Source organism: Pseudophryne corroboree, chromosome 2 (genome assembly GCF_028390025.1).
Source record: "Pseudophryne corroboree isolate aPseCor3 chromosome 2, aPseCor3.hap2, whole genome shotgun sequence".
In the NCBI taxonomy this organism is placed as follows: Eukaryota; Metazoa; Chordata; class Amphibia; order Anura; family Myobatrachidae; genus Pseudophryne; species Pseudophryne corroboree.
The window spans coordinates 207,386,697-207,414,556 of NC_086445.1; the positions used below are offsets into that span (position 1 = coordinate 207,386,697).

Consider the following 27,860-nt stretch of genomic DNA (forward strand, 5'->3'; position numbering starts at 1 on the left):
GCCAATTGAGGATTGCTTGTACCTTGGCTGGGTCCATCTCCAACCCAGAGCCTGAAATTATGTACCCCAGGAAAGGCATAGAAGGCTGTTCGAAAACACATTTTTCAAGCTTGCAGTATAAGTGGTGTTGCCTCAGTCTCTTAAGCACCTCTTTAATTTGCAAACGATGGTCTTTCATAGAAGACGAGAAAATCAAGATGTCATCTAGATGTACTACGACCGATTTATACAGTAGATCTCTAAAGATTTAATTTACAAAGTTCTGGAAAACAGCTGGCGCATTACTAAGACTGAAGGGCATAATTTGATACTCGAAATGCCCATCTCGAGTGTTAAAGGCCGTTTTCCACTCATCACCCGCTCTAATCCGGATCAGATTATATGCTCCTCTGAGATCTAATTTGGAGAAGATTGAAGCACCCTTAACTCGATCAAAAAGCTCCGAGATCAGGGGTAATGGGTAACGATTTCTGATTGTTATTTCATTTAAACCCCGGTAATCGATGCAAGGGCGAAGACCTCCATCTTTTTTCTGTACAAAGAAAAACCCTGCACCGGCCGGGGACGTGGAAGGTCGGATGAACCCTCTGGCCAGATTTTCCTTAATGTACTCCGACATGGATTCTGTCTCAGGAGCCGAGAGAGTGTATACTCGCCCCCTAGGAGGTGTTTTCCAAGGTAGAAGATCAATAGGACAGTCCCAGGATCTGTGAGGAGGAAGAACCTCTGCTGCTTGCTTGCTAAAGGAACTGGAACAGGTCTCTCCCCAAGCCAAAACTTGCATATTTTCCCAATTAATTCTTGGGTTGTGCCTCTGGAGCCAAGGAAGCCCTAAAACAATATCATGAGTAGCCTTTGGAATAACTAAGAAATTAAGTAACTCCTTATGGAGTGCTCCTACACATAACTGAAGAGGGAGAATCTGTTGGGTGACAATTCCACTGGATATTCTGCTACCGTCCACAGCGGAAAGAGAAATCGGACGAGGAAGCTTGACTGTAGGTATCTGAAATTGCTGCACCACATCTGCTGTGACGAAATTCCCAGCGGCTCCCGAATCTAGAAGAGAATGGAAATTTTTAGGACCCTGCGGGAAGGTCAAGGTAACTTCAAAGGCTGGTTCAGAGTGAGATGGAGACGAATTCAACACTCCTAACCTAGTGTCTCCACGGCCGGAAGCTCCGCAATACAGACACAAGTTCTCCCTGCGTCTCCTTTGACGTTCGTCAGGCGTGAGGCGAGCCCTATTAACTTGCATAGGCTCATCTTGAGTCACCTCAGGTGGAGAGGTAGAAGGAGGTGGCAGAGGATAGAATCTCGGACGTTCCCCTCGATTCTTTTGCAATTGTCGCTCTCGGAAGCGCAGATCCACCTTGGTACACAGGGAAATCAGATCGTCCAACTTGGGTGGTAAGTCCTTAGTAGCCAGTTCATCCTTAATTTTCTGTGCTAGACCACTCCAGAAGGCGGCTACTAATGCTTCCTCGTTCCACCGGAGTTCAGAGGCATAGGTCTGAAACTGTACTGCGTACTGACCGACGGTCCGGTTCCCTTGCCGGAGACGCATTATCTCAATAGAAGCCGATGTGGTCCTTCCGGGTTCGTAAAAAATCTTCCGGAAGGAGACTCGGAATTCAGAGTAATTATCAAGTAGGGGATCGGCCCTTTCCCACAGAGGTGACACCCAGTCCAGAGCAGAGCCTGCCAGGAGAGATACTATATAAGCAACTTTAGCTTTCTGGGACGGGAAGTTGAAAGGCTGCAGAGAGTAATGAATATCACACTGATTCAAGAACCCACGACACATCTTCGGGTTCCCGTCGAACTTAGTGGTCGTGGGTAAGCGTAAGGAAGAGGGTGACGCAACCATCGGCACTGGAGGAGGCGCAACTTGTTGAGGTTCAGTTCGTCGACTGGCGGCCATGTTGGCGATGTCGACCTGCATGGAATCTTGCCGAGTAGATATACCTTGAAAAATTGCGCCAACTGATGCTGGGACTCCTCCAGACTCCCGAGACGAGAAGCGATACTCTGTAGAAGGTCCGTACCGGAACCTTGCGCTCCCTCCGGATCCATTGGGCCAGTGCAAACTGTCACGGGGCTTGGATCTTGAATATCCGGAGTTGTGGCTTGGGTTTCGGTGTCGGTAGCTTTCTACAGGATAAACCGGGCAGGCTGGATAAAAGTCTTTTTCATAGGACTTCTGAGAGGATTATGCTGGAGCTGAGAACTGAGGATTCAGTCAGTGAAGTGAAGAAGCCTGGAATTCTAGGAACTTGCAGAGAAACTTGAACAGAATGCTGTAGATGCAAGGCTGTGGAGCACAGATTGACACACACAGTACTGTGTGAGAGACGTTGCACTGGTGATTTCTTACCCAGAAATCCCCAGATTTATACCTGCAGACTGTTTCCCATTGGTTTTGCAAACCTTGCGGGTGACTGAGTGTTTTAGATTAGCTGATCCTTCCAAGGCGGCAACGCCCATCCCATACCTCTGCCGCTGGAAGCTGCACAAACGTTTGCTGCTGCCTCTGAGATCTCTCCTCCCAGATATGCCTGCAAGTCGTGCCTCTCGCCAGCAGCCCGCACCCCCACCGGAGGGACCGCGCCAGAGCGTCCGGACAGGTAAGTACCGCTGGTCCAGGAACCCGATCTGCCGGACCGTGACACATTCTTGGCTTCACACCAAGATACATACTTCCTCCAGATACTGTGATAATGTTTGACCATCACCTCCTTCCTAGCCCTTATCAGAGTAGGGATGACTTCCTCCGGAATACCTTTTCCAGCTAGGATTCGGTGTTCAACCGCCATGCTGTCAAACGTAACTGCGGTAAGTCTTGGAACACGCAGGGCCCCTGCTGCAACAGGTCCTCCTTTAGAGGAAGAGGCCATGGATCTTCTGTGAACATCTCCTGAAGATCTGAATACCAGGCCCTTTAAGGCCAATCTGGAACAATGATTATTGTCTGCACTCTTTTTCGTCTTATGATTTTCAATATTTTTGAGATGAGAGGAAGAGGAGGGAACACATAGACCGACTGAAACCCCCATGGTGTCACGAGGGTGTCTACCGCTACTGCCTGAGGGTCCCGAGACGTGGCACAATACCTCCGAAGCTTCTTGTTGAGGCGTGACACCATCATGTCTATTTGAGGAAGTCCCCAAAGACTTGTTATCTCTGCAAAAACTTCTTGATGAAGTCCCCACCCTCCTGGATGGAGATCGTGTCTGCTGAGGAAGTCTGCTTCCCAGTTGTCCACTCCCGGAATGAAGACTGCTGACCGAGTGCTTACGTGATTTTCCGCCCAGCGAAGAATCCTGGTGGCTTGCGCCATTGCCACTCTGCTCCTTGTCCCGCCTTTGCGGTTTACATGAGCCACGGCTGTGACGTCTGATTGAATCAGAACCGGTAGGTCGCAAAGAAGATTCTCGCTTGTCGTAGGCCATTGTATATGGCCCTTAATTCCAGCATGTTGATGTGTAGACAAGCCTCCTGGCTTGACCATAGTCCCTGAAAATGTCTTCCTTGTGTGACTGCTCCCCATCCTCGGAGTCTCGCATCCGTGGTCACCAGAACCCAGTCTTGAATGCCGAACCTGCGACCCTCTAGAAGGTGAGCACTCTGCAGCCACCACAGGAGAGACACCCTGGCCCTGGTGGACAGGCTTATTTTCTGATGAATTTGAAGATGAGACCCGGACCACTTGTCCAGAAGGTCCCACTGAAATGTCCTCACATGAAACCTGCCGAAGGGGATGGCCTCGTAGGTCACCACCATTTTTCCCAGTACTCGAGTGCATTGATTGACTGACATTCTTTTTGGTTTTAACAGGTCTCTGACCATGTTCTGGAGTTCCTGGGCTTTTTCCATTGGGAGAAAAACCCTCTTTTGTTCCGTGTCCAGAATCATGCCTAGGAAAGATAGCCGAGTCGTTGGAACCAACTGTGACTTTGGTAGATTTAGAATCCAGCCATGCTGCTGCAGAACTCTCAGGAAAAGCGACACGCTTTTCAGCAACTGATCTCTCGATCTCGCTTTTATCAGGAGATCGTCCAAGTACGGGATAATTGTGACTCCCTGCCTGCGCAGGAGCACCATAATTTCCGCCATTACCTTGGTGAAAATCCTCGGTGCCGTGGAAAGCCCAAACAGCAACATCTGAAACTGGTAATGACAGTCCTGTACAGCGAATCTCAGGCACGCCTGATGAGGGGGATATATGGGGACATGAAGGTATGCATCCTTTATGTCTAGTGACACCATAAAATCCCCCCCTTCCAGGCTGGAGATAACTGCCCGGAGCGATTCCATCTTGAATTTGAACTTTTTCAAGTACAGGTTTAGGGATTTTAGATTTAGAATGGGCCTGACTGAGCCATCCGGTTTCAGAACCACAAACAGGGTTGGATAGTACCCCTTCCCCTGTTGAACTAGGGGAACCTTGACAATCACTTGCTGTTGATACAGCTTTTGAATTGCAGCTAAAACTATCTCCCTCTCTGGGGGAAAAGCTGGTAAAGCTGATTTGAAAAATCGGCGCGGAGTCACCTTTTCGAATTCTAGCTTGTAGTCTTGGGATACAATTTCCATCGCCCAAGGATCCACGTCTGATTGAACCCAGACGTGGCTGAAGAGTCGAAGACGTGCCTCCACCGGCGCGGACTCCCTCAGTGGAGCCCCAGCGTCATGCGGTGGATTTAGTAGAAGTCGGAGAGGACTTCTGCTCCTGGGAACTAGCCGTAGCAGGCATTATTTTCCCTCTACCCTTACCTCTGGCGAGGAAGGAAGAGCCCCGACCTCTTCTGGACTTATGGGACCGAAAGAACTGCATCTGATATTGTTGTGTTTTCTTTTGCTGTGGGGGAACATAAGGTAAAAAAGTAGATTTACCCGCAGTAGCTGTGGAAACCAGGTCCGCGAGACCTTCCCCAAATAAAACCTCACCCTTGTAAGGCAAAACTTCCATATGTCTCTTTGAGTCGGCATCACCTGTCCATTGGCGGGTCCACAGGGCTCGCCTAGCAGAAATCGCCATGGCATTGACTCTTGAACCTAACAGTCCAACGTCTCTCGAAGCGTCTCTCATATATAAGACTGCGTCTTTAATGTGACCCAAGGTCAATAAAATGCTATCCCTATCTAGGGTATCAATGTCAGCTGACAAGGTATCTGCCCAAGCTGCTACAGCGCTACAAACCCAAGCCGACGCTATTGCCGTTCTGAGCAAGGCACCCATATGTGCATAAATTGATTTTAAGGTAGTTTCCTGTGTGCAATCAGCAGGATCCTTGAGGGCTGCCGTGTCTGGAGACGGTAGCGCCACCTTTTTGGACAAGCGCGTTAAAGCTTTGTCCACCCTGGGTGAGGATTCCCACCATAACCTGTCCTGTGCAGGGAAAGGATACGCCATAAGAATTCTATTGGGAATCTGCAGTTTCTTGTCTGGCGTTTCCCAAGCTTTTTCAAATAACGCGTTCAGCTCATGAGATGGGGGAAAGGTTACCTCAGGTTTCTTTTCTTTAAACATGCATACCGTCGTGTCAGGGACAGAGGGGTCATCTGTGATATGCAAAACATCTTTTATTGCAATAATCATATAATGAATACTTTTGGTTACCCTTGGGTGTAACCTCTTATCATCGTAGTCGACACTGGAGTTAGAATCCGTGTCGGTATCAGTGTCTGCTACCTGGGACAGGGGACGTTTCTGAGACCATGAAGGGCCCTGTGACACAGTCAAAGCCATGGATTGACTCCCTGTTTTATCCCTGGACTCTGCTTTGCCCAATCTCTTATGTAATAAAGACACATTTGCATTTAAAACATTCCAAATATCCAACCGATCAGGTGTCGGCGTTGCCGACGGAGACACCACAATCATCTGCTCCACCTCCTCCTTAGATGAGCCTTCCGCTACAGACATGTCGACACACATTTACTGACACCCCCACACACTCAGGGATATATCTATATGGAGACAGTCCCCCAATAAGGCCCTTTGGAGAGACAGAGAGAGAGTATGCCAGCACACACCCAGCGCCACCGGACACTGGAATAAAATCCCAGTTACTACAGCGCTTTTATATAAATATATAAATACACTCACTGCGCCAATTAAATGTGCCCCCCTCCCCCCCACCTCTTTTTTGCCCTCTGTAACCGTGTTCAGCAGGGGAGAGTCCGGGGAGCCAGCTTCTCTGCAGCGTGCTGTGGAGAAAATGGCGCTGGTTAGTGCTGGAGGATCAAGCTCCACCCCCTCACCAGCGAGCTTCGGTCCCGCTCAAATTATTTATACTGGCGGGGGTTTTTCAATATACCGCCTCTGCAGTATCTAATCTATTTGCCAGTGTCCTTTGAGGTTAATATTGCTGCCCAGGGCGCCCCCCCTGCGCCCTGCACCCTTACAGTGCCCGCTGTGTGTATATGTGTGGGAGCAATGGCGCGCAGCGTTACCGCTGCGCGTTACCTCAGTGAAGATGTGAAGTCTTCTGCCGTCTTTGAAGTCTTCTTTCTTCTTAATACTCACCCGGCTTCTATCTTCCGGCTCTGTGAGGAGGACGGCGGCGCGGCTCCGGGACGAACGGCGAGGGTGAGACCTGCGTTTCCGACCCTCTGGAGTTAATGGTGTCCAGTAGCCTAAGAAGCATAGCCTATCATTTAAGTAGGCCTGCTTCTCTCCCCTCAGTCCCATGATGCAGGGAGCCTGTTGCCATGAAAATAAAAAAACTTAACAAAAAGTATTTTTCAGAGAAACTCAGTAGAGCTCCCCTGCACTGCATCCAGTCGCCTCTGGGCACAGGATCTAACTGGGGTCTGGAGGAGGGGCATAGAGGGAGGACCGAGTGCACACCCATTCTAAAGTCTTTAGAGTGCCCATGTCTCCTGCGGAGCCCGTCTATACCCCATGGTCCTTACTGAGTCCACAGCATCTAGGATGTAAGAGAAAAAAACAAACAATAATTTTTATTGGAAGTTTACATTTTGCAGAAACACAAATAAAACAAACAACCCCCCCCCCCCCCCCCCCAAAAAAAAGAAAAGAAAAAATACTGGAAACAATGAATGCAGGTGTACTAGGCAGATTATAGAATACACAGCAATATATATACAGTAGATCAAGTAGACACAGGACAGAAGGTTAAGTAGAAATAAAGTATCTCACAATACCAAAATACGTAGAGACCCACAGGTGCCATATGAGCCCAGGCATCGTAACCACATAATAATGAGGGGAGTACATATTACCTATATATCTGTCAGAGTAAATATACATCATTGTCAAGTATAGACCAATAGAGTACAAGACATTTGCCAAAGCATCCATATAAAAAATAAAAATAGCCCCTCAAAAACAAACCACCCCAGTAACCCCCCACCCGCTATAGCTTACCTCCAACATCCAGAAATTGTGTTAAAGTCTAGATAAGTAGTATCCGCTGCCTCTGAACAGGATACAGTGGAGAGGAATTCTGTCATAGGGTACACATGAACTGTAGCCAGAGAACTAGGAGATATATCCATCATGTCTTTCAGCTTAGTGAGAAGCCTCTGAGTGGAAGCAGCAGTGGCTTGAATTATGTGCTGTAGAGCAGCGGTCTCCAACCTTAATTGGGGTGTGAGCCACTTTTGGAAAATAAAAATTCTGTAAGAGCTACCCCCTCCCCTAAATGCGCGCGCATTCCTGTAAAAGTGGGTGTGGCCTCAGAAAAGTGGGCGTGGTCTCACAAAAGTGGGCATGGCCTTGCAACAGTAATGCCCCCCAGCAGTACCAGATACACAAGTAATGCCCCACCAGCAGTGCCAGATACTCAAATAATGCCCCCTACAGTGCCAGATACACAAATAATGCACCCCAACAGTGCCAGATACACAAATAATGCCTCCGAACAGTGCCAGATACACAAATAATGCCTCCGAACAGTGCCAGATACACAAATAATGCCCCCACAGCTGTACCAGATACACAAACAATGCCCCCCAGCATTGCCAGATACACAAGTAATGCCCCACCAGCAGTACCAGATACACAAGTAATGCCCCACCAGCAGTGCCAGATACACAAATAATGCCCCCTACAGTGCCAGATGCCAGATACACAAATAATGCACCCCAACAGTGCCAGATACACAAATAATGCCTCCGAACAGTGCCAGATCCACAAATAATGCCCCCCAGTAGTGCCAGATACACAAATAATGCCCCCCAGCATTGCCAGATACACAAATAATGCCCCCCAACAGTGCCAGATACACAAGTAATGCCCCCCCCCTGCATTGCCAGATACACAAATAATGCCCCCCAGCATTGCCAGATCCACAAATAATGCCCCCTAGCAGTGCCAGATCCACAAATAATGCCCCCCAGCAGTGCCAGATACACAAATAATGGCAGATACATAAACCCCCCCGCAGTGCCAGATACACAAATAATGCCCCCCAGCAGTGCCAGATACACATGTTATGCCCCCAGCAGTGCCAGATACACAAATAATGCCCATCAGTAGTGCCAGATACACAAATAATGCCCCCCAGCAGTGCCAGATACACAAATAATGCCCCCCAGCAGTGCCATATACACATAGAATGCCCCCCCCCAGCAGTGCCAGATACACAAATAATGCCCCCCAGCAGTGCCAGATATACAAGTAATGCCCCCCCAGCAGTGCCAGATACACAAGTAATGCCCCTAGCAGTGCCAGATCCACAAATAATGCCCCTAGCAGTGCCAGATCCACAAATAATGCCCCCCCCCGCAGTGCCAGATACACAAATAATGCCCCCCAGCAGTGCCAGATACATAAGTAATGCCCCCCGCAGTGCCAGATACACAAATAATGCCCCCCCAGCAGTGCCAGATACACAAATAATGCCCCCCAGCATTGCCAGATACACAAATAATGCCCCCCAGCATTGCCAGATACACAAATAATGCCCCACAGCAGTGCCAGATACACAAATAATGCCCCCCAGCAGTGCCAGATACATAAATAATGCCCCCTGCAGTGCCAGATACACAACTAATACCCCCCAGCAGTTCCAGATGCACAAATAATGCCCCCCAGCAGTGCCAGATACACAAATAATGTCCCCCAGCACTGCCAGATACATGAATAATGCCCCCCAGCAGTGCCAGATACACAAATAAATAATGCCCCCCAGCATTGCCAGATACACAAATAATGCCCCCCCCAGCAGTGCCAGATACATAAATAATGTCCCCCAGCACTGCCAGATACATGAATAATGCCCCCCAGTAGTGCCAGATACACAAATAAATAATGCTCCCCCAGCATTGCCAGATACACAAATAATGCCCCCCAGCAGTGCCAAATACACAAGTAATGCCCCCCAGCAGTGCCAGATACACAAATAATGCCCCCCAGCATTGCCAGATACACAAATAATGCCCCCAACAGTGCCAGATACACAAGTAATGCCCCCCCCCCCCCCAGCAGTGCCAGATACACAAGTAATGCCTCTAGCTGTGCCAGATACACAAATAATGCCCCCCAGCAGTGCCAGGTAAACAAATAATGCCCCCAGCAGTTCCAGATACACAAATACTGCCCCCAACAGTGCCAGATACACAAGTAATGCCCCCCCCAGCAGTGCCAGATACACAAGTAATCACCCTAGCAGTGCTAGATACACAAATAATGCCCCTAGCAGTGCCAGATCCACAAATAATGCCCCCCAGCAGTGCCAGATACACAAATAATGCCCCCCAGCAGTGCCAGATACATAAATAATGCCCCTGCAGTGCCAGATACACAAATAATGCCCCCCAGAAGTGCCAGATACACAAATAATGCCCCCCAGCATTGCCAGATACACAAATAATGCCCCCCAGCAGTGCCAGATACACAAATAATGCCCCACAGCAGTGCCAGATACACAAATAATGCCCCCCAGCAGTGCCAGATACATAAATAATGCCCCCTGCAGTGCCAGATACACAACTAATGCCCCCCAGCAGTTCCAGATGCACAAATAATGCCCCCCAGCAGTGCCAGATACACAAATAATGTCCCCCAGCACTGCCAGATACATGAATAATGCCCCCCAGCAGTGCCAGATACACAAATAAATAATGCCCCCCAGCATTGCCAGATACACAAATAATGCCCCCCCCCAGCAGTGCCAGATACATAAATAATGCCCCCCAGTAGTGCCAGATACACAAATAAATAATGCCCCCCAGCATTGCCAGATACACAAATAATGCCCCCCTGCAGTGCCAGATACACAAATAATGCCCCCCAACAGTGCCAGATACACAAATAATGCCCCCCAGCATTGCCAGATACACAAATAATGCCCCCAACATTGCCAGATACACAAGTAGTGCCCCCCGCCAGCAGTGCCAGATACACAAGTAATGCCCCTAGCTGTGCCAGATACACAAATAATGCCCCCCAGCAGTGTCAGATAAACAAATAATGCCCCCAGCAGTTCCAGATACACAAATACTGCCCCCCAACAGTGCCAGATACACAAGTAATGCCCCCCCAGCAGTGCCAGATACACAAGTAATCACCCTAGCAGTGCCAGATACACACATAATGCCCCTAGCAGTGCCAGATCCACAAATAATGCCCCCCAGCAGTGCCAGATACACAAATAATGCCTCCCAGCAGTGCCAGATACATAAATAATGCCCCCCAGCAGTGCCAGATACACAAATAATGCCCCCCAGCAGTGCCATATACAAAAATAATGCCCCCCAGCAGTGCCAGATAAACAAATAATGCCCCCCACCAGTGCAAGATACACAAATAAACCCCCCAGCAGTTCCAGATACACAAATACTGCCCCCCAACAGTGCCAGATACACAAGTAATGCCTCCCCAACAGTGCCAGAGACACACTTAATGCCCCCTAGCAGTTGCAAATACACAAATAATGCCCCTCCCCACCCCCCCCCCAGCAGTGCCAGATACATTTAATTCCCCCATTAGTGATAGATACAACAGTAGTGCTCACAATTATTGCCATCCGCAGCCACCACTGTGTCTGATGGGAGAAGATGAGAAGTGGAGAGCCCGGCACTAACAAAGCGCATGCTCAGTCTCCTGCTCCATGTGAAGTGGTACCGGAGCTGCGTCTCCTGCCCGGCAGCTACGCAAGGGGCAGCGGGGGAAGCGCTTCTCCCTGTGCGCCTATGATGGGCAGCAGTGGGAGCACTGCGGCGGGCGGCATTTCGCGCTAGAGGTGCAGGAGGGGACGCCGGCATGGCTGCGGGCACTGGTCTCGCTGCTGCTACTCAATAAATTGTGTTTTTGCTGATTTCTCATAAAATTAGATTGATCAATTGTTTGACCTGTTGAAGACTAGATGATTGTTCACCGTGTCATGATATGTAAAACATGTATTTATAGAGGGGTGCACTAATTTTCACAGGAATGTATGTATCTGCATTTTCACTGGTAAAAATGTCAAATACTAATGCAGGAATATATGTGCCATATTAACCTGTGATCACTGTAACCACTGCTTCCCTTAGGGACCACTTACTGTACATGTGTCACACTCTCCTGTGATAGTTGGCAACAAATGAACCATGCCGCAATGTCGTTAGAGGACACAACCCATGTATAGTTACACATTTTCCCTACAGGACACATGCGATTTTCACTTGATGGTTACTTGAGAACTATTGCAGGGCAAAGCTGGCTGTACTGCACACAGAATCTCTTATACATGTTCTTTCCATATATGTGAACAAACATTTATGGATGTGTCTATTAATATAGCTTTCTAGAGAAGAGAATAAATATTGTCTTCTAAGCTCGTGCTATGGGGGTCATTCAGAGTTGTTCGCTCGCAAGCTGCTTTTAGCAGCTTTGCACACGCTAAGCCGCCGCCTACTGGGAGTGAATCTTAGCATATTAAAATTGCGAACGAAAGATTCTCAAAATTGCGATTACACACCTCTTAGCAGTTTCTGAGTAGCTCCAGACTTACTCGGCATCTGCGATCAGTTCAGTGCTTGTCGTTCCTGGTTTGACGTCACAAACGCACCCAGCGTTCGCCCAGACACTCCTCCATTTCTCCAGCCACTCCCGCGTTTTTCCCAGAAACGGTAGCGTTTTTTCGCACACACCCATAAAACGGCCTGTTTCCGCCCAGAAACACCCACTTCCTGTCAATCACATTACGATCACCAGAACAAAGAAAAAACCGTGAGTAAAAATCCTAACTGCATATCAAATTTACTTGGCGCAGTCGCACTGCGGACATTGCGCATGCGCATTAGTGACTAATCGCTCCGTTGTGAGTAAAAAATAACGAGCGAACAACTAAACATGTCCTTCAGTTTATTATAGTGTCACAATTTCCAAATCTGTGTTTTATTTATTTATTATTTATTAACAGTTTCTTATATAGCGCAGCATATTCCGTTGCGCTTTACAATTAGAACAACAGTAATAGAACAAAACTGGGTAAAAACAGACAGACATAGAGGTAGGAAGGCCCTGCTCGCAAGCTCACAATCTATAGGGAAATAGGCATAGATACACAAGGATAGATGCTACCTATTGCATAATGGTCCACCAGATTGCTAGGTTCTTAATGGGTTATATGATGATACCCCACAAAGTTATCCAAGTGTCAGGAGGGTGTGAGACTAAAGAAAGACAAGATATGTGATGTTATGAATACTCTACAGAGGATGTAATTAGATAGGGAAGCACTGAAGGTTATGTGGGTGGGTCTGGAATTTGATAGGCTTGTCTGAAGAGGTGAGTTTTCAGGGAACATTTAAAGGTTTGGAGACTAGAGGCGAGTCTTACTGTGTGTGGGAGGGCATTCCACAGAGTGGATGAAGCCCGGATAAAGTCCTGTAATTTTGAGTGTGAACAAGTAATGCGTGTGGATGAGAGACGTAGATCTTGTGCAGAGCGGAGAGGTCGGGTAGGAAGATATTTTGAGATGAGTGAAGAGATGTATGTTGGTGCAGTTTGGTTAATAGCCTTGTATGTGAGTAAAAGTATTTTATATTTAATACGGTAGAATATCGGTAACCAATGTAGGGACTGACAGAGCGGATCTGCAGACGATGAACGTCTGGCAAGGAAGATTAGCCTTGCAGCTGCATTCAAAATGGATTGTAGTGGTGAGAGCCTATGTTTGGGAAGACCGGTCAGGAGACTATTACAATAATCAATGCGGGAGATAATGAGAGCATGGATTAGAGTTTTTGCTGTGTCTTGTGTAAGATATGGTCGTATTTTGGATATGTTTCTTAGATGTATGTAACATGATCTTGAGACAGATTAAATGTGGGTAACAAAGGACAGTTCAGAGTCAAGAATGACACCTAAGCAGCGAGCTTGTGGGGTAGGGGTGATCGCCGAGTTCTCAACAGTGATAGAGATATCAGGTTGGAAACTACTATTGGCCGGTGGAAATATAATTAATTCTGTTTTGGAAATATTAAGTTTGAGGTGGCGAGATGTCATCCAAGATGAAATGGCAGAAAGGCATTCAGTGACACGGCCCAATACAGATGGTGACAAATCAGGGGAGGATAGGTAGATTTGAGTATCATCCGCATACAGATGGTACTGAAATCCGAAAGAGTTGATTAGTTTGCCAAGAGATGTGGTATAGATAGAGAAAAGCAGAGGACCTAGGACTGAGCCTTGCGGTACTCCAACTGAGAGAGGTAGCGAAGGAGAGGTGGAATCAGAGAAACGAACACTGAAGGAGCGATTAGATAGGTAGGATGAGAACCAAGAAAGGGCTGTGTCCTGAATACCTAGGGATTGTAGTGTTTGTATGAGAAGAGAGTGGTCAACAGTGTCAAAAGCAGCAGAGAGATCAAGGAGAATAAGTAGAGAGTAATGTCCTTTAGATTTAGCAGTGACCAAATCATTCACTACCTTAGTGCTGCCTCTGTGGAGTGTTGGGCACGAAATCCTGACTGAAGTGGGTCCAGTAGGCTGTGTGAGTTAAGAAAGTGTGTGAGGCGAGTGTAGGCAAGTCTCTCAAGTAGCTTGGAGGGGCATGGGAGCTGAGAGATGGGACGGTAGTTAGAGAGAGAGTTCGGGTCAGAGTTTTGTTTTTGCAGAATGGGAGTAATCACTGCATGCTTGTATAGAGAAGGAAAGATACCAGTAGACAGGGAGAGATTACAGATTTTTTCGTTAAGGTTGGGATGAGCACAGTAGACAGAGCTTTACTAATTTGTGAGGGTATAGAGTCAAGGGGAGAGGTATTAGAGTAGGCAGATGAAAAGAGTGCCGATACTTCATCTTCATTTGTAGTATCAAAGGAAGAGAAGGTGTTTGAGGGTTCAGGCAGGGAATTGAGCAGGTCACTTGCTGTGGAAGAGCATACCATTTCATTTCGGATCTTGTCAATCTTGTCCTTGAAATAGGAAGCAAGATCTTGCGCTCTGACAGTGGCTGGTGGGTTAGGTGAGGGAGGGACAAGAAGTGATTTAAATGTATTAAAAATTCGCTTGGGGTTAGAGGCTTGAGCAGAGATGAGAGATTGAAAATATGTTTGTTTGGCAGTGTCCAGAGCATTACGATAAGAGTGGTAGGTGGTCTTATATGTGAGAAAGTCACTTGAACTACGAGATTTACGCCACTGGCGTTCAACTTTCTGTGAGAGTTTTTGTAAGTGTCTAGTGTATTTAGAGTGCCACGGTTGACATCTAAGTCTATGTGGAGTGTGATGGGTAGCTGGAGCCACTTCATCAAGTGCTGTTTCTAGAGTTTGGTTAAGGTGTGACACAGCAGTCTCTGGAGAGGTGAATGTAGAAATTGGTGAGAGCAGTGGTTGCAGAGAGGCAGATAGTTGTTGAAAATTAATAGCGTTTATATTTCTGCGGGTAAGAGGTGTCCTTGTAGACTTTAGGGACATTGAGTTTGAAGTAATGGAGGAGAGCATGCAGGTGATAAGGTTGTGATCTGAGAGAGGGAAAGGAGTGTTAGTGAGTTCAGAAACAGAGCATAGTCTGGTGAATACAAGATCAAGGCAGTGGCCCTCCTGATGAGTAGGGGAGTCAGTCCATTGGGAGAGGCCAAGAGAGGAGGTTAGAGAGAGTAGTTTAGAGGCATGGGGAGATTGTGGACTGTCAACAGAGAGATTGAAATCGCCCATAATGATGGTGGAGATGTCAGAGGATAGAAAGTGAGGGAGCCAAGCAGAAGAATCTTCCAGAAACTTTTTGGGGTGCCCAGGTGGGCGATAGATAGCTACAACACGCAGAGAGAAAGGGGTGAAAATCCTAATAGAGTGTACTTCAAAGGATGTAAATGTGAGTGAGGGAACAGGTGGAAAAACGATGTGCGTGTAAGATTTGGACAGTAATATTCCAACACCACCTCCTTTAATGTTACCAGGCCTGGGGGTGTGTGTGAAGTGGAGGCCACCATGTGACAGTGCTGCAGGGGAGGCAGTGTCTTATTGTGTGAGCCAGGTTTCAGTTATAGCCAGCATATTTAATTTTTTTGCTATGAAAAGGTCATAGATTTTATATTCTGGTCCTAAATCTATCACATAAATCCTGAATTTTACAGCTCCAATTGACTATTATGCTAGAGTATATCACTATCTCTATTCTTATTGCTTAGAGAAGTATATTTTAGCTGGAGTAATTCTGGGTACACACTAGGATGTCAGATCGGCCATCATCCTAATCTGCCGACCTGTCTGATGATTGGTAAGTGCATACACACTTACCAATCGTCCTCCCGATGTGTCGTGCCTGGCGTCACAACTGGGTGGCTATTTTCATGTACCAGCCCAGTTGTGCTGTCAATCACCAGTGGCCACTGCAGCAAATGCACGGGCTGTCTGCAGACCGCTTGTACACAGAGCAAAATGCGCTGATATATCTGCAGATATATCTGCAGATATATCACCCATCAGCTGTGCTGGGGGGCCGACGCGATATGTCTGTGAACTATGTCGTTCACAGTCATATTGCTGGTACACACCCACCATCGCACCCACAATATATCGGACGTTCAATTAAACGTCCGATATATCAACCAGTGTGTACCCAGTGCTGGTGCCAGGGTGTTCGGCGACCCCTGCAAACTATAAATTTGCGCCCTCCCATACTTACAGAGGGACGGCACACAACAAAAAATGGTGTGTGGTCTCACAAGAAAGGGGTGTGGCCACACAATAGTACCCCCATTTCAAATTACTCCACACAGTAGGACAATCTTATTCACGTTACACGGCACACAGTAGCGCCGATTACACACACAGTGCCCCCAGTAGTAGCGCTGCTTACATGCATAGTGCCCCCAGTAGTAGCACCGATTACACGCATAGTGCCCCCAGTAGTAGCGCTGCTTACATACATAGTGCCCCCAGTAGTAGCGCTGCTTACATACATAGTGCCCCCAGTAGTAGCGCTGCTTACATGCATAGTGCCCCCAGTAGTAGCGCTGCTTACATACATAGTGCCCCCAGTAGTAGCCCTGCTTACATGCATAGTGCCCCCAGTAGTAGCGCTGCTTACATGCATAGTGCCCCCAGTAGTAGCGCTGCTTACATAGATAGTGCCCCCAGTAGTAGCGCTGCTTACATGCATAGTGCCCCCAGTAGTAGCGCTGCTTACATGCATAGTGCCCCCAGCAATAGCGCTGATTACACACACAGTGCCCCCAGCAGTAGCGCCGATTACACACACAGTGCCCCCAGTAGTAGCGCTGCTTACATGCATAGTGCCCCCAGTAGTAGCGCTGCTTACATGCATAGTGCCCCCAGTAGTAGCGCTGCTTACATGCATAGTGCCCCCCAGTAGTAGCGCTGCTTACATGCATAGTGCCCCCAGCAATAGCGCCGATTACACACACAGTGCCCCCAGTAGTAGCGCTACTTACATACATAGTGCCCCCAGTAGTAGCGCGATTACACGCATAGTGTCCCAAGTAGTAGCGCCGCGTATACGCATAGTGCCCCCATTAGGAGTGCCGATGTCACGCATAGTGCCCCCAGTAGTAGCGCCGCTGACATGCATAGTGCCCCCAGTAGAAGCGCCGCTGACATGCATAGTGCCCCCAGTAGTAGCGCCGATGACACGCATAGTGGCCCTAGTAGTAGCGCCACTTATACGCATAGTGCCCCCAGTAGACACGTATAGTGCCTTCAGTAGTAGCCGCTTACATGCATAGTGTCCCCAGGAGTAGTGCCTCTTATACACAGTGCCCCCAGTAGTTGTGCTGCTTATACACAGTGCCCCCAGTAGTTGTGCTGCTTATACACAGGGCCCCCACTAGTAGCGCCACTTAGACATATAGCGCCCCTAGTAGTAGTTATACATAATACCCCCAATAGTAGTGCCATTTATACACATAATCCCACGCACACACACACACACACACACACACACACACACACACACACACACACACAGAGTGCCTGATTAAGGGGGGAGCCCAGAGGGTAAGTAACCCTGGGCCTCCATACTTAAAGGGGCCCCTCGGTCGTAGATGCTGTACAGGGATGATTTTGTCCATCTCCAGGCTGTACTGACACCAGCTTGTCTCCTAGCAGCAGCGGATGCTTCTGGGAGAGCTGATGCTGCTGGCGACTGAGCCTGGAGACGGACAATATCATCCCCGACTGCTGCAAACTATGCCTGACACTGACTCTGCATGCGGTGTGTTACCGCAGCAGCAGTGGCGCCGCTGCTTGCTCTTCTCCTCCGTCAGCTCTATTGACTAGTAAATGCTGACGGTGCTGTGCAGCTGACCCTGGGGGAAGAAGGTGACGAGCGGGAGACTGGAGTCGGAATTTAAATCTGCTCTGCTGTAGGGGTAGAAAATCATTAAATATAAATTAAAAGGTGGCGCCCGTATCTTCAGTGGCCCGGGCCCTCTGAAGGCTTAATCCAGCCCTACACACACACACACACACACACACACACACACACACACACACACACACACTTTCACTCACTCACTCACTCACTCATTCTTTCCCTCCACTTACCGAAGTCTGTCTGGCCTGATCAGGAGCAGCATCCTCTCCCTCTTCACAGTTCACACACAGCAGCCTTTTGGTCCAGTGTAGCTCCACCCCCTCCATCCAGTTTAGCTCCTCCTCCTTTTCTCATCATCAACAACACCGCTGCTTTGAAGTTTGACAGGGAGATGGGGGGGGGGACGACTCTTCAAGCTACCTGTGTCTGTAGTGTGACAAGCGCAGCGGCAGCAGCAGCAGCAGGGACCTCAGCACAGGTATGCAGAGCAGAGAGAGCACCTCTCCATCATGGCGCCTACCTGCTTTGCATCCCCTCGTCAGAGTGGGTACCGCCGGGTCCGTATGTACAGGTGCAGGTGTGGATGCAAGTTTATGCATTTTTGTGTATGTCTGCCCTATTCCGAGTCAGTCAGAATTTGGCTGTCTTTTGGGCTGGGTATCTAATGCTCCGTGTGTGCATACAGGAAAGTCCATTTTTGACTGATCTACTGTACCTAGCGTGGAGCTGATGCAAGTCCCAGTACAAATGAAGACTGTAGCAGTGGATGGCATAAAATCAGTAGGTGGAATGGGTTTCTGCTTTCAGACACACAAACTCCAGCATTGGTCCTACGGACTCTCTCATTATCATAAGGTAGTACATAAGACTTCTGCCTCCATCCATAACTACATCCACTTTGCGTGCAAATCAGACCCCATCACGGCCGTTATCACAGTTGCCTGTAAGGGTTATAATAACAAGGATATGTGTGGTGTTCTGCTGGTACAAGGAAAGTCTTCTTGAAATTAATAATTACAGATAATAAGATCAGAAAGGACGCATTGGAGTTTCTACTCAGAGAAATGGTGTGTGTAATCTGTATATGCACAGGTTCTGTTGACATTTGTATACACTTTCTGTGTTTTAGGCAATGTCCAGAGGGATACACATGTATGAAAGCAGGCAGGAATCCAAACTTCGGCTACACAAACTTTGATACGTTTAGTTGGGCCTTTCTGGCCTTATTTCGCCTTATGACTCAGGATTATTGGGAAAACTTGTACCAGTTAGTAAGTAAACCTAATGCCTCAATGTAATGTATGATGTTTATTGTATGTACACTGATATATAATATCTATTCCACCAAGTATGTATGAAGTGTTATACTTTATTAAGTGATTAATTGCTGTAAGTAAACTATAGTGAACATGTATTTACAAATTGAGGGAGAGTAAAATGTTTGAAAAGTCAGTTGGGAGTCTGTTTTTTCCTCTCTAATAGACAGGAAAAAACAGACACCCAACCGACTTTTCAAACATTTGAATTCCACCCATTATGTGGGTTTCATACGTTAAGAACAGTTCATAACTGCAAAGAAATTTACGTAGTCTGCTTGCCATGTCCCTCTCAAGCAGGTTCTTGTTATGCTACACTTAGGGTGGAATTCAAATGTTTGAAAAGTCGGTTGGGTGTCTGTTTTTTCCTGTCTATTAGATAGGAAAAAACAGACTCCCAACTGACTTTTCAAACATTTGAATCTCCCCCTTAAAGTGTACCCTCGGGCAGAAGACTGTGTTATCTAGCCCCATAGATATTTTTTGGAGAGGAGACAGTGATTCAGTCAGCCATTTAGTGGCCCATAACATACAAATGGTTAAAGCAGCTATTTTATGGCCTAACTCAATTTTGATGAGAATGTAACATGCCTTATTGTTGTAGCTGCTTCCAGCATTCTCATTAATATTAGTACATCCACAGAGTGTTTGTCTCTGCTTGTGCATACAACACATACAGTCTGCTCACAAGTATATGCATTTGCACATTATACAGATATGTTAAAGCTTTTAATTTTCCAAAGTGATATGATAGTAAATCTGTAACGTGTCCATGTAGAGCCTTTTCCACTTTTGAAGTTCAGTAAGAATACAAAAAATATATTGTTTTGTTTATTACCTAGACCCTTCGTGCTTCTGGAAAAACATACATGATCTTCTTTGTTTTGGTCATCTTTGTTGGCTCTTTTTACCTGGTGAATTTGATTCTGGCTGTAGTAGCTATGGCATATGAAGAACAAAACCAAGCAACATTGGAGGAAGCAGAACAGAAGGAACATGAATTCAAAGCGATGCTGGAGCAGTTGAAGAAAATTCAGGAAGATCAGGTCTGGCCTCAGTATAAAATAAAAACGGAACCATTTTTGATGCCTGTGTCGCATTAGTAGGGTACAAGGCTTACACTCTTAATTGTTTGGGGCTGTCAAGGGGGCCCAGTGCTGATGATCTCATGTAAAAGTTCACTTACTACATCGTGATTACCATGAGTTCGTCTTCAATCCTGAAGCCAAAGTAGTTCAGTTATTGTCATAGGTCTAATGCATTTTTGGACTACAGAAAAATGGCTGCTTGTACATCTCAGTCAGTAATAGAGACACACTGTAAGACGGTTAATTCACCTGACACTGATGAACTGAAGATTTTATTTCAAAATTTTACATTTTGGTGGGAATTAGCCAAGGTAATTTACTGTGGCCAAGTGGTCCCCTGGAGGCTATCCAGTTAGCCCCGAAAGCTGGCAGTATCAGGGATTTTTTTTTCACCAGCAAAATCCCTGTTAACTGACCCCTTTTCATGATCGTAGCCGTGAAAACACATGGATCCGAGGACGTTATCCGAGATCCATGTGTTTTTGCCCAAAAATGGGTAAAGTTTTGGGCAAAAAAAAAAGGCTGCAATTGAATTGCCCGATATACAAAATTGGACAAATATCTTGAAAACAGCCCTTTTTTCTTCCCCCCCAAACATGATCAGGCACAATTGAATTACCACCTTTGAATGTACAAGTCTGGAGATCTAAGTACTTCATCAAAAGAGTCATATTCCTTCATAATGGATGTTATTCTCCGACTCAGTCTACAGTATGTGTGTATGTTTCATTAGTACTGGGCCCCACAGTTTCTGATGGTAGCCTTGCTTGATAAAGGATGAGAAGATGGGCAACAGGAGTAAAAATGAGAGTCAGAGGAGATAAATTACATGCAATAGAAAGATAGTACCATAGTCATATTAAAAAGAGAAATAATACATAATACTAAAGTTCTCCCTATTTGAAATCTAGACACTTCCCCTATTTTAGGTCGTTGAGGGTAAGACAGTAGAGCAGTTCAAACATGCTTGAGATAGGCATATGCCGTCAAGTTCTGTGTTTCTGTTATTTTACAAGATTAACAATTACCTCAACCTTTTCCTGTTTACTTTTCCGGCTGAGCTTAAATAGTTTTGGCAGTCACCACCTCTGCTCACTGTCCTGTAGAATATTTCATCACCTTTATTTTATCTGTATCTCCATATCGGAGTGCCTTTTTTAATACTGAACTTTAGCGAGTTAGTCCTATTTCTCAAGTGTCAGCCTTTGACAATCCACTTCATAATACCGTACAGTAATTAGGAAAGGTAAGTTTAACATGAAAACTCATAACAAAATAAGTCCACTGCAACCCTCTCACCTAATCTACACAAAGCTCCTACTGTTGGAGCTTTGCCTGTTTCTATGTAAGCTCCATCCCATGAAGTGCAGTGTATCTGGATTGTTCTTCCTGACTGTAAATGAGTTTGAAATAGGGTTTATAAAACACTGTCCTGTCTTATGTAAGCCTGGCTTACTTATGGCACTGGCTATACAATTATAGTAAAGCAAAATCTCTGTTTCTAAAGGTCACAAGTCTCAGAAATACACATTGTTTGCTGTCTTCTGGATTTTTTTGAGATGTAGCTTATTTAACCGTTTTGTCTTAGCAGACAATTAAAAGAAGCATGGGTAAATCTCTGGAAGTATTTTGTATAGTAAATAGCAAATAGTACAAATTTTAAAACAAAATGGTGTTTGTTTTGTTTCCTGTCAGGCAGCAGCAATGGCTACCTCCGCTGGTACGGTTACTGAAGATGCTGTGGAAGATGAAGAAGGGGATGCCAGGATGTCCCAGACATCTTCAGAACTGTCCAAATTGAGTTCTAAGAGTGCAAAGGAAAGAAGGAATCGCAGAAGGAAAAGAAAACAGAAAGAACTATCTGAAGGGGAGGAGAAAGGAGACAATGAAAAGGTGTATAAATCCGAATCTGAAGACGGTATGAGAAGAAAGGGTTTTTGGTACCCTGACACCAGGCTGGGAAGAAAATTTTCAATCATGGATCAGGTACTGTATTGGGAAATAAAACATATGCAGTGTTGTAAAGTAGCTCATTAGGAAGAGGATGCAGAGTTATTGTCTAAACAGGCATAAATTACTCAAAAAGAGGGCAGAAAAATAGCATTTTTCTACCCAGATGCAGAGCTGTACCGTCCCTCCTCAGCCATCCCACGAACAGGCCGCACATGCAGTTGCATCACGATTATCGTCTAGCTGTGCCGGCGTGTGACCCATTCATGGGCGTGTACGTACCATGCAGTTCTATGGATCGCAGACATACAATTGAGGTGGCTAGTGGCAAAGACAAGCAAGGACTCATCTGTATGTCATCGATGTGTATGAGCACATGTCCTGTAGCAGATACACTTATATATGTGTTTCTGCAGATCAGTATGTGCCACGCTTTTTGTACTCACTTACACTAGAACACTGCCGCCCTCCCCCGCCCTGCCTCTCCAGGCACAGACGGATGTAAGTGTCAGATGCATGGAAGTCTGCATTGCTTTATGAGTATAGGCTGAGCCAAATTGCGCAGGATGGGTCACACAAACTAGCATAGCACTTTCTATGCATCATGTCTTTAGTATTTCTGCTGGCTAGTCTCATATATACATTGTTGTGCACTAAACAAAAGGCTTAATCATTATTGCTGATTGAGGGGTACATTTACTAAGCATTGATAAAAGCAGAGACGTGAGACAGTGGAGAAGTTGCCCATGGCAACCAATCAGCACTGAAGTAACATCTATAATTTGCACACTATAAAATGATACAGAGCTGCTGATTGGTAGATGGGGAAATTTCTCCAGTGGCTCACTTCTCCGCTCTCATCACTGCTTAGTAAATGTACCCCTTAGATCAGAAACATGAATTACAAATCTATTTTTTTAAGTTGCAACTGCACACTGCTTTATTGATATTCAACACATAGTCTACTTAGATTCAACACATGTTCTAGACAATCAATGTATACATGCTTCAATATTGTATTAGGACCGTAAAGACCATCGGAGCTCTATTTCCACTGCTACAGTCGCAGTGACAGTAGGTTCTTGTGTCTGTATGGTCAGAATCCATGGTTCTCCCTATTAAATCAGTCTCTTATGCTCCTTTAAACTTGATCTACCTCTGCTCCAACTGATCCGCACTCTTATCCCATCACCAGTTATGTAACTAGACATTTGTGGGCCTCACATACCACTCAAGGTTGAAAACCTGCTACTATGGTAGTTGTGCCTTAGCTTGTTCCTCAACTAATCTACTGCTCACTTGGGAGGTTCCAACAAAATAACAATAGAATTTCCCCCTGTTGGGCTTGTTAAACAATTATTTACTTACAGTAAGTACCCTGTTGGAAATGGTTTAGCATTTTTTTGTGAGCAGAACTTATTTCAAAAACTAAGATGTCATGAACAGAACATACAAAAAGCACTTTAGAGAACATACCCAGGGCACACCTGAGCAGTATCAAGGTAAGGGGTATATGTTTCCAATTACACTGTCGTTTTGCTTTATGTGCTTGAAAGAAGAGACACAAAGTTGATGGTAACAGAAAAATGATTTCAGAACATACTGGCTAGCACTTTGCAGATGAGTAGAACCTAACCGCCACCTTGGGTCAGAATATTACCATTACAACATACACTGCTTAATATGCATGCTAGCAGGGCATTCTGGGACATGAAGTGCAACATTAGCAGGAGGTTCCAACTTGGTTAGTCTGTATACCAGCTATACTGTAGCTGTCTCACTATGTCATTATGCAGTAAAAAGCTTGACAAAAACCCTTCTGTGAACAGTCACTATATTGTATTATTATTGTTATTGCTCAGATATGTAAGATGTAATCTCCTCTTCTTATTGCAGTCTCTACTCAGCATCCCAGGCTCTCCTTATCTGTCTAGACATAACAGCAAAAGCAGCATCTTCAGTTTTCGGAGAAGTTTTAGAGATCCTGTCTCTGAAAATGAGTTTGCAGACGATGAACATAGTACAGTGGAGGAAAGCGAAGGCAGACGAGACTCCCTGTTCATCCCGGTCAGACACAATCGGACGAACAGTTACAACAGTGGGTACAGCCAGGGAAGCCGATCATCCCGCATTTTCCCTAACATGCGAAGAAACGTTAAACGGAGCAGTGCTGTGGATTGTAATGGCGTGGTCTCATTAATTGGTGGTCCGGGTGCCAATATCCCTGGTGGACGTCTTCTGCCTGAGGTGAAAATAGATAAGGCAGCTACTGATGACAGCGTAAGGAAGATAATGAGTAGTTTAGTCTAGGCATGGCGGTCTATCCTTCTGCTTCCTGTATGCCGCCCTGAAACACTCGGTTGGATCCTACCCTGGTGGAATGAGTATTGGTTTTTCCTAACCTTTGCTAACATTTTTAGAAACCTCTAAACAATTCTGCTTAGTCTTTTTTATGTTATGCCTTCTCCTTAAATTAACTTACTTTCCTAAGTTTAACACAGAGACAAAAACATACTGGAAATTTCCATCTATATTTAGTAAATTGCATAAGAATATACTGTAAGGTGGTTTCCTTCACCTTGGAAGCAAAATAAAGCACAAGCAAATAGTGTACACGTATATGAATTTGTTGGTGAGGTTCACTAAATTGCTTTAAGTCATTGGTTCTCAAACTGTGTGCCGTGGCACTCTGGGGTGCCTCAGGGCACTTGCAGGGGTGCCCTAGGTTGGTGGTTCAGGACCAATTCAAATTATTTAAGGTCAGTGAGATAGGGAAAACCAGTGCTGATGTCTGCCAATCATAAACTATTTGGTTAAACAGAAGCTTATCCTGTCCCGCACAACATGACTGAACCTAAGGATGACATATAAACACAGTTTGATTAATTTAATATTTTTTTCTAAATTTCTCAATAAAAACCTTTTGGGTTTAGGGATGCCGTAAAAAAAATTCTGATGCTCTAGGGTGTCGTGATTCAAAAAAGTTTTTGAACCACTGCTTTAAGTACTGTACTTATGATACACACAAATGAAGCAGCTATTTTGTGCTTTGAACCAATATATACATCAGGATGCAGGCACTACTGAGATACTGAGACGCTCATGGACCAGTTCCCTTTCTTCCTTATTTCTAAAGGGGGGTACACACGGAGAGATTCGTGCTTACATTCTAAGTAATCTGACTAGATTGCTTAGACGATAAGCATGGATCTCTCCGTGTGTAGGGTGCTGGCGACAGCTGTCGGTTCTAGATTTAGCATGCAATCTAGTGAGATCGCTCATTTCACCGCTGGGCAGGGGGAGAGGTGTGCTGAGTGGTCTGTGCTAAATCGCTCAGCACACATTTAAATCGCTCAGCACACATCTCGGGGCTTAAGTTCAAATATCCACTAAGTAGAAGGAGTTTGTGGAGAAAGATAATGGAGTTTGCCATGGAGCAGAAGTTTGCACAGACTGAGAAGAGTAGTTGAGGGCATTACAAACATACAATGGACTAGGCATACAGGTCTAGTTTGTCATTGCAGGGCTATGTTGCCCTTAAATGAAGAAGTACATCTCTTGGTGCATTCTAATCAATGTAAAAGAAAAAGCTTAACACACAAGTGCCATCTGTAATAAACAGTTCCCAGTGCCTTTCACATCATTTATTTAATTGAATTGTTGTAGGAGGTTTTATTTATGTAATGTACAGTGTGCCTTACTACATACCTGCACATACTGCATACTTGCGTACATACTTGCCTACTCACCAGAAATGGCCAGGAGGCTCCCAGAAAATCACCACCCCGCAGTCCACTTGCCAAGTGAAGTGGGCAGACCCAGCGGGTGATGACGAGATTTGCACTGAATTGCGTTATCACACAGCCATGCCCGTCGCTTATCCTCCTCAGGCCACTTCACACCCCCGCAATGCCCCCTATATCAAGCAACGCCCCTTGTTCCGCCCCCATCACATTACTATATGAATCAAGTACAGTATGGCAGCTGCAGGAAAAAGCTGCTGCAGAAGCGCGTGATCAGAATCACGCCCTCTGTGTGCAATTTATCAGTTCAGGTACATTTAATAGCAATGCTAAAACCCTCACTAGAAAAGTTGTGTCAAATGTATCAGCCTTAGTGGGGAATTCAGTTGAGCGTTAATTGATTCCCAGTGGGCTATTTATTTGTCCCTGAATACAGTCCGCAGGCTGCACTTAATGGGGATTTTTTTTTTCAAGACCTGATCAGACTTGAAAAAAAACCTTTGTTAAAAAGTTTTCGCAAGTTGCGGCAGTGTTAACACATGGGTCCAGGAACTTACAGTGTCCCGGATTCTGTGTGTTAACACGTGAAAACAGATAATATAATGGACAAAAAAAAAAATTGAATCGTCCAAAGCTAGAAATCGTGAAAAAGATCGAGTCTACCACCATTTTTCACCCCCATTAAATTATCGGGCTGATTGAATTCCGCCCTTAATTGTAGTTGATCCATTTATTAGATGAACTCCATAAACAGTCAAAGAAGTATTAAAACATATTTCCAATATCTTATTTAGCATGATTTGTAAAGGGTGTTCTATGGGCGGTATTCAATTATTTCCGCCCCTTTCCACATCCGTTCTGTTTCTGCTGACGGCGTGATATAATTATTACAGCTCGCTACCCCTGGGGTAGCAAGGCGCCCAATCCTTGATGCAGCTAAACCTGATTACTTTGGGCGCGATATGCGCTAAAACGGGGATCATTTTAGAAAGTAGATTGGGCATGATATATCATTTGAATACCGTACTATGTTCCTCATTCCGAGTTGTTCGCTCGCTAGCTGCTTTTAGCAGCATTGCAAACGCTAGGCGCCGCCCTCTGGGAGTGTATCTTAGCTTAGCAGAATAGTGAACGAAAGATTAGCAGAACTGCTACTAAATAATTCCTTGCAGTTTCTGAGTAGCTCCAGACCTACTCCTCGATTGCGATCACCTCGGTCCGTTTAGTTCCTGGTTTGACGTCACAAACACGACCTGCGTTCGGCCAGCCACTCCCCCGTTTCTCCAGCCACACCTGCGTTTTTACCTGGCACGCCTGCGTTTTTTAGCACACTCCCTGAAAACGGCCAGTTTCCGCCCAGAAACACCCACTTCCTATCAATCACAATACGATCACTCGAGCGTTGAAAAAACGTTGCTCGAGCTAGTGTAAATCTACTAAGTTTTGTGTTAAATAACTAAGCGCATGTGCGCTGCGTGCCATGCGCATGCGCATTTTCCACCTAATTGCTGTGTTGCGAAAAACGGCAACAAGCGAACAACTCGGAATGACCACCTATATGTCTATTTTGTTACTGTTTACCTACAACAGTGATGAGATGCAGATCAGAAATTCAATTGTGTTATTACATTTTTACTGTAAGTTTACATTCCAGGAAAGCCTTTCACAACAAGCTAAATCAATAAATTAAATACTCCTATTCAAAGGTAAATTCTGCAATTTGAGCAATTTTTTTCAACTCAAACAGACAACAATATTTCTCTACCACAAAATCAGAGATCTGTGTTTATAACCACAGCGCTTTAACACAAAATTATAGACAAATAAAAATCACCATAACGTCCCTTAATGAAGGTTCCTGTGATGGAGTCCTCAAAGCGAATGTTCTGATGGAATTTCTCCAGAGTATAGTAACATGTAAGGGAATAAAAATAAAGACCAATGTGTAGTAGATTCCTTTTATGTATCCACAGTTCTTAGTGTATTTTTTATATGATAAAGAGGTGGCTTAGGAGCGCACCCCA

General features: G+C 45.7%; 1 protein-coding gene across 4 annotated transcripts in view; it reads left to right on the top strand.

The window, feature by feature from the left end:
• Window positions 1-27,860, top strand: part of SCN8A (sodium voltage-gated channel alpha subunit 8) — a 369,246-nt gene that overhangs the window by 249,642 nt on the left and 91,744 nt on the right. For all 4 annotated transcript variants that reach the window (XM_063952263.1, XM_063952260.1, XM_063952259.1 and 1 more), the window contains 4 exons: window positions 18,869-19,010; window positions 19,898-20,101; window positions 21,839-22,129; window positions 23,990-24,340. In XM_063952263.1, coding sequence (XP_063808333.1) covers window positions 18,869-19,010; window positions 19,898-20,101; window positions 21,839-22,129; window positions 23,990-24,340 — 988 coding nt within the window. The remainder of the gene's footprint in view (window positions 1-18,868; window positions 19,011-19,897; window positions 20,102-21,838; window positions 22,130-23,989; window positions 24,341-27,860) is intronic.